Source organism: Hippocampus comes, unplaced genomic scaffold (assembly GCF_001891065.2).
Source record: "Hippocampus comes isolate QL1 unplaced genomic scaffold, H_comes_QL1_v1.1 scaffold261, whole genome shotgun sequence".
NCBI classification, from domain to species: domain Eukaryota; kingdom Metazoa; phylum Chordata; class Actinopteri; order Syngnathiformes; family Syngnathidae; genus Hippocampus; species Hippocampus comes.
Window position 1 is genome coordinate 412386 of NW_017805824.1, and position 12376 is coordinate 424761.

The window sequence follows — 12376 nt, forward strand, 5'->3', positions numbered from 1 at the left end:
GAATTTGTACACACCCATTTTATACAGGGGAAAAAAAACTTCAGTTGTGCAGTCATTAGAAAGGAGATCCAACAGGTTCCACTTGTGGAAACTAAAGGTCAAATCATTCAAATAGTGCTGAGAAACGACTTGTGCAGCAGCATTATCCTTCATCTAAATCAGTGTCAAAACAATCAATCGGGGTTCAATCGGGCCCGCGGGACGAATTTGAAAATGAAAAAAATACAGTTTTGTGTTGCATGAAGAATTATCATTCTGGGAGTCAATTTACATTTTAAAAACTATTGTGAAAGTAGAACACGGGGTGAAAATTATTTCTTGATCTGTATACATTTATTTTCTTTTAATGTGCAATACAGTGGACCCCTGCAATGTCACAGTTTGGCATTCACAAATTCACCTACTTTTACTACGTTTTTCAGTACCAAATACCTGTGACTTATGCGGGTAGTTTTATGCCTTTATATCGAATCACTGAAACCCGTTATAAACTGAAGCAATTTTCGTAATAAATCTGAGGTAAAACTTATGATCAGAAACACACATGCACACAGGAATCATTTTCAACGATTTCAATCAAGATCAGACATTCCGTATGTAAAAGCAGGAAAGACAAAGTCAACAGAGACGAGGCACGCCCCCTTCGTGACCAGTCCACCTTCGTGTTCATGTACGCCACAAAAAGTGCACGGCATTAGTCTCATGGCTGTATGTCCAGAATAGACTCGGCCAGGCCGGTGAGTTTGCAGTCCTCCAGCGCTTTGATCAGCCGGCTCAACTTGGCCGCCCTCCCCTCCGCCTGGATGAAGCGACTGAGGAGCTGATAGGCCTGCTCGTACAGGCCTTCTCTGGCGTACTCGTAGGCCAGGTTGTCAATGGCCGTATCCTTCAAAGCGCGGCACTCCATCCCCAGGGTCCTCCCCACATGCTTCCACTGACGGCCCACGCCATTAGCAAAGCTCTGAACATCTGCTGTCGTCAGCATTCGATCCTCTGATGGAAAAAAAAAAAAAAAACATGAACGCAAACTGTACTTAATAGCGATTACGTAAACAGAGGTTGAGGAAACAAACAGAAACACTTCCCAATCCATTCCGGCTTGAAATGCTCTTTCAACTCACAGGACAGTTCCAGAATATACCGTATTTTCCGCAAGAAAAGACGCACTGGATTATGAGGCGCACATTCAATGAATGGCTATTTTGTAAATTTTTTTCATATATTAGACGCTTCGCACTAAAAGGCGCAATTTACAATGCGTCCACTAGATGATGCTACGCTCCGTCCATTCAACTTGAGAGGCGTCCTTCAACTTGAGAGGCGTTCATGACCGCCTCTGAAAAATGTAAATTAACTATTATTGTACTTAAATGAAACTACGAAAATTGAAAATAATGCATTAAAACAGAAAATCAAGCGAGGAAATCACAAAATAAATTCTATATCCCCCCTACGGAATTTATTTTGTGATTTCCTCGCTTGATTTTCTTCGTGGTTTCATTAAAGTAAGAATTAATTTACGTTTTTTCGTAGGCAGCCATGAACGCCTCTCGAGTGGAACGGAAGAAATCATGGAGACGGACAAAGACGTACAGTACCTGTACTTGCCAAGACTGTGAAAACCATTAATAAAGTCTGCGTTTAAAAAAATAATAAAACCACAACCACGGCTCTCATTTTTTCAACAAACTCAGGTGGGTCTTTGTCCGTCTCCTTCCCTTCTTTTCTTCCGGTCAACTCGAGAGGCGTTCACGACCGCCTCCAAAAAACGCATTGCCATTTCCTTTATCGTAGCTCCAAGAGTACAATCAGATAAGATAAAATAAGAAAACCTTTAATAGTCTCACAATGGAGAAATTCCCACTTCACAGCAGCAAAGTTATGAGAGGAAGAAGTAGAAGATCAAAATAAATAGAAGCTGCTGGAAAGGCAGCCACTCTCGCGGCGCCATCTTGAAGTCAAAATAACACAAGATGTCAGTCGTAGTTATTTATTCCTTTGTTGTGTATTCACAAATGATGAAATCACAATATAAATTCTGTAGGGGGGGGGGCTATAGAATTTATTTTGTGATATCCTCGCTTGCTTTTCAGTTTTGATGTATGATTTTCAATTTTTGTAGTTTCATTGAAGTAATCGTTAGTTTACGTTTTTCGGTGGCGGTCTTGAACGCCTCTCGAGTCGAACGGAAGAAAGCACGGAGATAGACAAAGACGCACCTGTATTTGTTTAGACGGTTTTAAAAAATTAACACCACAGCTCTCCTTTTTTCGGGGCTGCAACACATAATTAAAGCAGCGACACAGTTCACTGAACCAACAGCAAGTTATAACATTGGAAGCATGTCTCCAGGAGGGAACCACCTTGGAGTCGACTTATTACCGTATTGACCATAAAAAAGACGCACCGGATTTTAAGGCGCTCGGTGAGCTTTTAAGAAAACGGAAGACTTTTTGGTGCGCCCAATAGTGCGGAAAATACGGTACTTTAGAATCTATACAATGAGATTATTTGTAGCACCCACACCATTGCTTATTTACAAAGTACATATAGTAGTACTGTGAATTAGGATTTGCCCCCTTCCTGATTTCTGTGCTCTTTGCATATTTATCACATATAAAAGTTTCAGTTCATCAAACCAATTTTAATACTACACAGAGAGTACCCAAGGAAACACAAAATGTAGTTTCTAAATGCCAATTTCATTTATTAAGGGACAAAAAAAAAAATCCCAAACTACCTGCCCCTATATGAAAAAGTAATTGTCGGCCCCCTTTGTTACATCACAAAGTAACTTTAACTAATGACAGTTTTGAGAAAGGCAACAGGCAACACACTAGCACTACATTTGTTGAATCAAGAAAAAAAAAATAGAATCTGTCAAGACAAAGTGAAGTAGGCAAAAAGATCTCAAGAAACAAATGTGTCATACCTCGATTCAAAGAAATTCAAGAACTTTGAAATGTGTTTGAAATCTATCAGTCTGGAAAAGGTCACAATGCCATTTCCAAGACTCTGGGGCTTCAGCAAACCACTGTCAAAGCCATTGTCCATAAATAGATCAAACTGGGAACAGTGGCAAACATTCCCAGGAGTGGTCGATCAGCTAAAATTACTTCCAGAGTGTGACGACAACTCATCCAGGAAGTTGCAAGAGAACCGAAAACAACACCCAAAGAACTCCAGCTCTCGCTGTCCTCAGTTCAAGTCAGAGTTCATGACACGAGCATAAGAAAGACACTGGCCAAAGACGGCATCCATGGAAGGGTTCCCAGGCAAAAAGCACTGCTGTTCAAAGTCTAAATCAAAGTCTGGGTTTGAATCCAAATGAGATGCTGGGGTGTGACCTTAAGAGAGCAGTTCATACTAGAAAACCCTCTCGTATGGCAGAGTTGAAGCAATTCTGTGAAGAAGAGTGGGCTCGCTGCCAAGGGTGGCACAGCCAATTACTTTTTCACATAGGGACAGGTAGGTTTACTTTTTTTGTGTGTGTGGCATTTTGGCATTTAGCAACTGTATTTTGTATTTCCTTGCGTTGTCTCTGTGTGATATTAAAATTGGTTTGATAAACTGAAATCTTGCAAGAACACAGAAACCAGGAAGGGAAGCAACTACTTTTTCACGGCACTGTACACTTGCAAAGGAAATCGAATAGCATTGCTACTGTTGGTTATTTAAAGTAAAAAAATAAATACATAAATAAATAATTAAAAAAAACATTTCCGATCTATTTTGTCATTACAGTACTGTGATATGTGGATAAGGAAAAGCAAAGTTGTGAAGTACAACTTAATATGGCATTCGGAAACACTAAGTTATGGAGTATTAGTACTAACAATGACAGTATGTACTTTAACAATCAAGTTAAGGTTAAAACAATTAGCATTCTTTAGTCTAGGGATGGGCGAGTACGATACCTGGTATCGAGCCAATACAAGCCTAATTTCAAGGTACCGGGTATTGTGGAGGCTGCCGATACCAAACACAGACACTTAATACGATACAATACAATCCATGTTGAGTTAAATGGCACTTTCACAACAGAGGCAAAAATAACCGAGTTAGTCCACCTGACCAGTAAATGGTGATATGACACAAGCATCGGCAACACATCATATGCGTCAGAAAGAAAGAAAGGTCTTTCTTCGCAATTATTTGTCATCATGTTAATTGAAATTTTAGGTGTCAAAATACTAGTAGTATTGGTACTTAATATCGGTAGTTGCGTCTACTGAAGAGCGAATACGTGCACAGAAATTGGTCGCAAAAACTTAACATAACTAACAGCTCAGGTTAAAATTCCGATATACAATTTGACGTACTACCTTGACAACAAATAAAAGCATAAAATATATTAAATAAAAGCTACTGCTGCATAATTTGGATTTATATTAATTGGCCATTGCTTTACATTTGAATCTATAGTGTTAGCTTTTCCATTCCAAGAGTTGTAATATTGAAGGTGATTTTTTTCCCCCTTGAAAAAGACCATTAAAGGCTGGAATTTTTAAAAAGCCTCAACTTTTTCCCTCATAATATTCAGCGATTATTACATTTTGTCAAAGATTTTGTTGTTAGTTCCCCTCTCCCTCTTGAAATGTTTTCTTCTCTCCTAATATTGCAACTTTATTCTCATAAAATTAGAACCTTTTTTTCCTCATAATACTGCAATTTTGTTCTTATATTACTTTGATTTTTATATTTTATTTTTTGGGGCGTGGGGATACGTTTTCGTAGCTGACAGCTACTACTTTCAGCCCTGGTTTGACCCATGGTAAAAATGACAATTGAATAGAAAGCTGGCAATTTCAAATTAATGCACTAATCTCCCTTTAGATTGTGACCATCAATTCATAAATGGTTGGATTAGAGAATCATCTGCCAAACTGCACAGTTTATGTGCTGCTAGCAAACTGAGCACAAAACAAATGCAGCAGATGTTCACTGACATATATACATAGTACATGATTTTGTTTTTTTTTGAACCACTTGATCAGATTATATGAGACCGTTTACATCAAAACACCACATTTTCACAAATTCACCTTTCGCTAAATAATTGTCTTGCGGCTTTTGCTGAAAACCTCGCCTAGAGTATTGTTCTTGTGCTCAAGCCAAAGCCATGTTTAATCTAAAAAAATTGCTTTGGCACTATCTTGTGCCATTTCATCATTTCGTCAGGCCACATCCTTTGTTCAATACAAAAAAAAAAGCGCTTTGCTGCCATCTTGTAGCATCTACAGGCAATTACCTTTTGGCGTCAATTACTCACAGAATAATTTAGGTGTATTTGAAAGTAAAACAGCACTCCATAATTTTGCACTTCATAAAAACAGAGTAATTACATCATTATTAAGAATTCAACCGTTTTTGTCACACTGCATCAGTTGAAAGTGCTCCTCTTTCAAGTGTGCATGCCTTGGCCACCTGGTGGCAGTTAAAGACAAACAGGCAGTTAAATGAGATGTTACTATGAATTCCACTTCAAAACAGTCTTGCCTGGATGCAGCAGCCAATCAGATTGCAGCGGAGCACGTCCTGCATAGAACTGTGGGATGCATAATAACGCTTCATTGAGATGTCTCCTCTCTCGGCTCGTCGATCCAGCACTAATATTTAGAGCTCGACCAATTACTCGCCCAGTCAACTTAAGTACATTATCTACGCAGATTGGCTGTATGCGATGCAGAAAATGCAAACCCCAGCAAAATGGGTGAAGAAGCAAAAAAAAAAAAATTCACTTCAAATGCTTCATCTGTGCCGACTGGCATGCATTGGTGCCTGACCGCGAAAACTGCATTGACTATATGTGGAAATGCTGCGTCAGAAACAGCTCGAGTTCAGTCTGACCGCAGCATAAAGTGTGAAAGGACTGATGCAAGCATCAATGCTAATACTGTCTGCATTAAACTAGCGGTCTGAAAAGCTAAGAAATGGGGCTGTTTTTAATAGCACAAGGCATAATTCTCTTTGTTTTATGTTTAGTTTAACCATAAACTTCAACTGGGTGTGTCAGTGCAACTCTGCACCCGTATATTATCAATCATCCAAATTTATTTTTTCTGCTCAGTCGGTGAACAACGAGGGTTTACTGTGATTTCTTTTCTCTCAAAGATATCGCGACAAGACAAAATGAGACTCAACTTACCAAATACTTTATTCTGAAACGTGAAGCAGTTGCTGGGGACTTGCTGTCTGATCGAGATCCGCTGGGACGGAGGAGGCCCGAGGACCTCGAGCTGCAGCTGCTGCTCCAGCCGATCGATCTCTTCATCACGCAGGCGCTCGGGCTGTCACAAAAGTTGAGAAAAGATATTTGGACTGCCTTACAATAGACACGAAAATATACTATGATACAATCCCAACCTGCTCACAACAAGTGAAAATCTGCGACATTTCAACTTATTAAAAGAGACCTTTTAAACATATTCTAAACATACCTGGACCACTATTATAGTTAACAAAAACAAAGTGAAATGATTGAAATAAAAACTACAGTAAAAAAAGTGACATAAAATAAAAACTTTTTTTTTATGGTAAGTGACTGAAATTCGATTTGACATTTACAAAACTAAAACTACTATCTATATAGTATACCTGTGACTGGTGAATTTGCTGTAGACAAAGCTCGAGCTTGTCCAGACATCGATCCAAGACGTGTGTTCCGGCCTTCAGCTGCGTCTCCACGGTGAACTCTTGTGCCACAGCGAGGAGCCGACAGGCATGTTGGGAGATGGAATGACGCACCGCTCCAGAGCTGTAGCTCTCCAGGAATTGCTGACACACTACTATATCCATAAACTTCACCTCCACTCCGAGGAAAGGATCGGCATCGTGAACCTTAAGTATCTCGTACCCGCCCAGACCTCCTGCAGAATCTGACCATGAAAAATAGCAATTGAAAAAAATGGCACCTTGTATGACAGTGTACATTTCTCATCCCTTCAAAATAAACTCAACACACAGCCATCAATGTTAATTTATTATTAATCAAACTAACATGTACAGTAAATGTTGAGGTGCAGATATTATTTGCAGTCACTTGGGGTCACTATCCCCATGTTCCACTGAGAATCTGTGACTTTGAGTGTGTGTGGATGGCCTGGTGAGTGATGTGGGTGTCAGCGATTGAAAGTGCTAATTACATGCTTTTTTTCTTACTGTTTGCTCAGCAAAGCAATGGAAAGTGCTATCGTGGTCAAAATTGCATTGCATATTTTCTTCTTTAAGAGTGAAACAATCCAAAGTTCGGACATGCTGTCTTTTTATGAACTTCTTCCTCCCATCTTGTTAACAGGGCGATTCATGCTCTGCTTCAGTATGTCACAGTACCTATTTTATCTTAACAAATATCTAAGAGGTGCGCTCACTTTTCGATATACTGTACATTTATATACTGTAGGTTGAAATTAAAACGTCACTGCTCACCTATGAGTGTGAGTTTGATGACTTTAAAAAAGATGAACTTTCCCTGCTGGTTTTTATAGAGGGAGAGCAGGTTTGCATCCGGACAGAGCGACTGCAGAAACAGAACGGCACATCCTGTCCATGGTTCTTGATCCAAAACTTTGTCTGCCATCCTATGAATATGGAATGATCATATTATCAAATCAGACAACACTCTCATGAGTGTCAACAGCTCTACAGTTGGAGCACTTCATGTACCTGGGACCTTTTAAAAGACAGCTGCATTCAATATATTATCTAATATACTGTGTACAGTTCATGCCCATATCATAAGACTGCATCCACCGAGCGCTTTGGTTCATGAGAAGCTCCGTCCCTTCTCTATATATTCCTCTTCCCATCATCCCATGCTTCACAGTGACCTTGGTTTCAACAACCTTCAGACCTTGGATGACCGAATTACCCCCCCCCCACCACCACCACCACTCACTGTGTTGGATTTTTTTGTTTGTTTGTTTGTTTGGGGTTTTGTTTTGTTTTTTTATGGGATTTTTTTTTTAGCTCTTCCTTTCTGGTTTTACCTCTGCGGATGTCGCTAATATTTGTCAAATGTGGATTCATGAAGCCCTTTGAGAATTTTATCATTTTTTTAAATGTGATTAAGAGATAGCCAAATAAACTTGACAGGTCCGGCGCTCATTATCAGCTATGGGTGCCGGCTGTGGGTGCACGCTGTTGTTTGTTACCAACTAAATATCCATCCGACGTCTCTACATAGACCCCAGTGCTCAATGCAGCAATTTGGATAGTGCATGGATCTCTCTGGTGAGTTTTAGGTAGTGTATTTAAATTTTTTATCTTTTCACAATTCCATAAATATTTATTCTGAACTGCTCCAGATGATGGACTGTACGTGGCACAGTTGCGTGATATTATATTGCGTTTTTGTATCGCATTGATGGTTTCTATAATTACTACGTCATAGTGGTGGTATTAAGAGACGGATTAAGTGGGGTAAGTCCCCACTGAAGGCCAATAGCATGGCCAGTCACTGACATTTCCTGTAGTGGTGGTGGCTATTAGCAGATGCCTCATTCCACCTTCCTCTCCATCTTTGCCCCAGGCTCTTCTTGCAACCTTCATTACATAAAAACATGTTTAATCTGAAGCCTCCCTCCCCCAATACCAACACAGCCCCAATCTTCTGTACTCTGGATGAACTACAGAGGCCTGCTCACTTACGCCCTCTCCATGCACAGGATGCAGAGGGCGCCGCATGGAAAGAGCATCATTTGAGCTGGATTATGCACGTCCTCATATTTCACTAATACACAGTGCGCTTGACTCTTGGGTTTGCAGGAATCTCAATAATTTAGACAGTATTTAATTATATGCAATCTAATCTATCAGTGCTCTAAAAGTATACTGCGAGATTAGTTCAGCAGCGGTATGAGGATTAAATGATCATCGGAGGCTTAAAATATACCATTCAGCTTTTGCTGCCAAAAAGACAACATCTACTATTCCTGCCTGGACAGTCTGCTTGGCTGACATGGAAAAATGCTAAAGAATGTTCATATGAGGTTTTGCTACCACAAGTTAGTTGTGTCATCACATTGCGATGGTGTTGGGAATTTCTTTCTACCCGTTATTACAAACTAGAACATTATAACTTCAGATGATGGGAACGCATGTGTTACAACAATTATTTCCCATCCGTTCATCTTGTACAACATTTGTCCTCATTAGGGGTGAGGGTGAGCTAGAGGCTATCCCAATCTGACTTTCTTTGAATTTGCAAATGTCAATTCTTTACTCAGTCCAAAATTAGACAGATGCATCAACCAACAATTCCATCTCAACCATATACTGAAGTGGAATTAATCAGTGACTCCTCCAATTAAAGTGTCAAAACGCGCAACAGGAATCTAAGTGATTTTTTTCCCAACCATCATCAGTACTGTATCAACAAAAGGTATTTTTTAATCCTGCTATTGCCTTCATTTAAGTATTTTTTCCAGTAATTTATATTTTGAGTAGTTTTTATATTTTCCTTGATTTAAGCAGTGTTAATATTCGAACTTCATAATGGTAATGGGGTTTACGTGAATATACAAAAAAAAATTCTAATACAATACAAAACGTTTTAGAAAAACAAACAAATCTGGAACATGTACACCATGAGGACATTTTACCCTACTAACAAACACCGTGAAAATTAAGCTTTAGACATCAAAAGTTATCCAATCAGTCTGAATCAGACTGCAATAGGATTGAATTCATTGAAATGGATTTTATTTTCCTGGCTCTGCAAAATAAGGCCGAAATATACTCAACTATGTTCTTTCATTTCAGCGAAAACTTCACACTTAAATGTGTTTAAAAATGATTTACATCCAATATCAGCACAAACAAACAAACGTGACTGTTCCCTAAAGTTTAAATACATATGTGTAATATATACTTGTAGTTGTGTTGTTGATACTCAGCAGATGAGACAGTAGGAACAACTGCAAAACCGTAAAACTTAATCGATGACACAGGGGGGTAGGATTCAAAATCAACTTTACCACCAACTACGAATGTTTGTCAAACTTATTCGCCGTGCCGAACATGCGACGTTTTTGTTCCCTAAAATCTACGCGAACTTACCTAAAAACTTTTGTTATACTGTTCGGTGACGCTTCCTCCTAAAAACTGACCCACTAGAACTGTAATCAGATTCTCTCGTCCTATTGGCTGAAGGTGAGAATAGAAACCATTCTGATTGGTGAAATCCCATTCAGGGAGAGGCAAAAACCGGAAAGAAGTGATTGTTTCTTTCCGGCAAGGAAGAGATTTCGAGTTTCTAAGTAGGGCAGCGGTGCCATTCATTCTGGGTAATTTGCAGCCACTGATAACGCATAAATATTTGATGACAGGCAAGATGTGAATGTATTCCTTATTTCATACAATTATGAAATGATTAGACCAGATAATTTTTGTCATGCGCTCTATTTTAAAACCAGTGTAATTACCATGTCTTTTTTTAATGTTTTACATTTGTTAGGTGCAGTTCACTTGTACTTAATTCCATTTGTCCTTCATTTTAAGTAGTTTGTTTTCTTTTCATTTTCCCATATATTTAATGTTTCTGTATGTTCATGTTTTTGGAATGTGAGAGGCACTCAGTCAACACAGAGTGGAAAGCAGACTGGTAACCACTAAACCTAAAAATAAATAAATAAATAAACAATGTAAGAGAACTGTATGTAAAACTTTATTCATAATACACAAAAGAGAAGTCATAGAATACGCCAGTAGAAGAATTGCTCTTGCTTCTGTGGTTGACATGCTTGACAAATTTGAGGGTTTCCTTGTCTCTGTAGACCAGAGCGAGGGAATTATCTTCGGGATAGATGGTCAGCAGCTTTAAATGAGAAGAAAAACACAATATGATGCTCAGCTAAGTATTGATGGCAGATTTATCTAAAAATGTGCTTAATATACAAATTCACAACACTCACCTCCTCATCCTCTTCATTCGCAACGTAACAACTGAAGCCTCCAAACTCGGACTGCCAGCCTAAAATGAAATAAAAATTGTCAGTCATCATTTCTATCCATCCTCTTCCTGTCCCTTATGACTGGTTAAATAATGAAATAAAATACATCCTACTTACCACAGATGCTGATAATCAAATGTGTCAATATGTGTACATTGGTACAGATGTGATTTGGTAATCAAACTTGCGTTTGCGCTGACCAACCAATCAGAAGACAAAAAAAATGATTATATTGTTGGACCACGAGCTATAATAATCGAATTTATGTGTAAATGTGGGTTAGTGAGTGATTGTGATAGTGATACATGTGTCTGATATTCCACCAATTCACTCATTTCACTCAAAAGGTCATTTGTTGTTCCCATTGTATTGACTGACCAGCGCAGCTGAAAGGTAAAATGAGGTCGAGTGCGTATTCCGCTCGTGCTGCCTCTCCATCGTGCAGTAAAGTGTAGCTGCTGTGGGACCATCGTCGCAGTTCACCACAACATGTGGGTGTACTCGGCTCTAGGAAGAGGAATACAAAAACATTCACCGGGAAGCCAAAAATAGGGAGCAAAAGAAATCCCACAAACCTGACTCTATGCTTGTTTCATTTGAGGACCCCGTTGCTTTGTCGTCCTTTTCACAACTTTCCTTCTTCTCTTTGTCTTTATTTTCACCACCATCATCACCATCGTCATCATCAGCGGGACAGAGGTAGTGCAAACGGAGGCCCGTGAAGTTGGACAGAAGCAGGAAGAATGCTTCTGAATGAAGCAGCTCCCAACAAGCACTCACACACTCGGGTAGAGTGTCCAGACGGGCTGATTCATAGCATCTAGACGCGTTGAAATGCAACAGTGATCACCATGATACATCGTGGGTCACCTTTCAGTAGCAAACACCCCTCTCCCCACACCATTATAGCACAGATCTGTATCCGATCATATTGATTAGTAATTACATTATAGACGATAGCCTGAATTTAGAGTTGGGCGCCTTCAATGTAGAACCACAGTGCCCCACAACATGCCAGGCAGTACTGAGGCCGACTACTCCGTGTGTGTTAAAGTAGCAGTGGTTTGAATATGTCAATGCAAATTTCTATTAGGCCATCTATACCATCAGTCGGCATCCCGCGGCTCCGGAGCCTCATGCGGCTCTTTCATCCTTATAATGCGGCTCTGATTGGCTTGGGAAAATAAATTACTAAAAATTTTTTTTTTGTATTTAATTGAAGTGTGTTTTATTTGTGTTAGTTTTTATATTATTTTAGTTCTAAATTTGAAGATTATTGTGATCTTGAAATATTAAAATATTAATTAAATTATTTGATATTATTTTTTTCGTCGCTCAAAATAGACGTCACACTGCGGAAGCTGGTATACCCGCTGAAACGGCGTCTATTTTGAGCGACTTTCAACCCCGGCAAAGCCAATGGA

The 12376-nt window shown here is 39.3% G+C and overlaps 2 protein-coding genes across 6 annotated transcripts in view; both read right to left on the minus strand.

The window, feature by feature from the left end:
* Positions 1-557: 557 nt before the first annotated feature.
* On the minus strand, positions 558-10135 carry tradd (tnfrsf1a-associated via death domain). Of its 2 annotated transcripts, none has more exons than XM_019886957.1 (5): positions 10064-10135; positions 7429-7583; positions 6598-6878; positions 6149-6290; positions 558-993 (listed from the first exon to the last, which is right to left on the minus strand). In XM_019886957.1, the coding sequence occupies exons 2-5, from the start codon at positions 7577-7579 to the stop codon at positions 701-703; spliced, it is 867 nt and encodes a 288-aa protein (XP_019742516.1). In that variant the 5' UTR covers positions 7580-7583; positions 10064-10135; the 3' UTR covers positions 558-700. The 2 variants fall into 2 exon arrangements, with proteins under 2 accessions (XP_019742516.1, XP_019742518.1); XM_019886959.1 differs by having other exon boundaries at positions 7429-7580; positions 10060-10134.
* Positions 10136-10644: 509 nt separating this feature from the next.
* Positions 10645-12376, minus strand: part of ogfod1 (2-oxoglutarate and iron-dependent oxygenase domain containing 1) — an 8205-nt gene continuing 6473 nt past the window's right edge. For 2 of the 4 annotated variants that reach the window (XM_019886956.1, XM_019886954.1), the window contains exons 10-13: positions 11528-11772; positions 11331-11459; positions 10914-10972; positions 10645-10816 (exon numbers count right to left, since the gene is read on the minus strand). In XM_019886956.1, the coding sequence (XP_019742515.1) occupies positions 10667-10816; positions 10914-10972; positions 11331-11459; positions 11528-11772 (583 nt within the window). In that variant the 3' untranslated portion in view covers positions 10645-10666. The other 2 variants (XR_002170243.1, XM_019886955.1) reach the window with 2 other exon arrangements.

Bases quoted from the DNA above. Each gene is read 5' to 3' on its own strand.
- tradd (XM_019886957.1), bottom strand. From the start codon at position 7,579: ATGGCAGACAAAGTTTTGGATCAAGAACCATGGACAGGATGTGCCGTT. The intron at 6,879-7,428 runs GTGAGCAGTGAC...TTTCATGGTCAG, and splicing joins CATCAAACTCACACTCATAG to ATTCTGCAGGAGGTCTGGGC. The intron at 6,291-6,597 runs GTATACTATATA...CTTTTGTGACAG, and splicing joins AGCAAATTCACCAGTCACAG to CCCGAGCGCCTGCGTGATGA.